At 37.3% G+C, this 612-nt stretch overlaps 1 protein-coding gene across 1 annotated transcript in view; it reads left to right on the top strand.

Moving 5' to 3' along the window:
• Positions 1-239: 239 nt before the first annotated feature.
• Positions 240-612, top strand: part of ISCA1 (iron-sulfur cluster assembly 1) — a gene marked incomplete at its 5' end in the record, with an annotated part of 4,232 nt that continues 3,859 nt past the window's right edge. Inside the window, one exon of the mRNA XM_009079651.1 lies at positions 240-293. Coding sequence (XP_009077899.1) covers positions 240-293 — 54 coding nt within the window. The remainder of the gene's footprint in view (positions 294-612) is intronic.

The raw sequence follows: 612 nt of genomic DNA, 5'->3' as shown, positions 1-612 counted from the left end.
TCAGGCATCAGCTTCAAGCAGAACACGGGCTAGACAATGCCGACAGGTGGCTGATGCTGAAGGGGGACTTTGCAGATAGAAGGCAAACATGAACTAAGAAAATTTGAGTACACAGTGTTGGAATAGAATTGTTTTATGGTGCAGCTGAGTATGTTGCACACTTTTAAGATGTGCAAGCACTCACTGCAAATAAGCAGACAAACAAATTTCAAATTGATGTATGTGGTTCTGTCTTTCAGACCCCGTCAGCTGTTCAGAAGATAAAAGAGCTTCTTAAAGATAAACCTGATCATGTAAGTATGGACAAGGTAAATCTGTACATTGTGTCAAGGTATCAGCACAGCTCATGATTGCAAAGGATTTCTGGCTAACTTAGATGTTTCAAATAAACACAGAGGTGTTTATTTAGAGATGTTGTCATCTTTTCTTTTAGTAGGGGAATGCATAAGCTTGTGTACATATCAAGCTTCATTTTGTTATAAGATGAAGTGCAGGAAATAACTGACTGTAGTGACGTTTCACTGTATTATACGTTTGACATTAACCAAGTTGAAAAAATTTAGCCTTCAAAATATTTTTGAGCTACATTTTAATGAAGTCCTTTACTGTGAC

Source organism: Acanthisitta chloris, unplaced genomic scaffold (genome assembly GCF_000695815.1).
Source record: "Acanthisitta chloris isolate BGI_N310 unplaced genomic scaffold, ASM69581v1 scaffold4398, whole genome shotgun sequence".
NCBI classification, from domain to species: Eukaryota; Metazoa; Chordata; class Aves; order Passeriformes; family Acanthisittidae; genus Acanthisitta; species Acanthisitta chloris.
The sequence above is the reverse complement of the archived record's forward strand: the minus strand, read 5'-3'. Positions and strand labels throughout refer to the sequence as shown.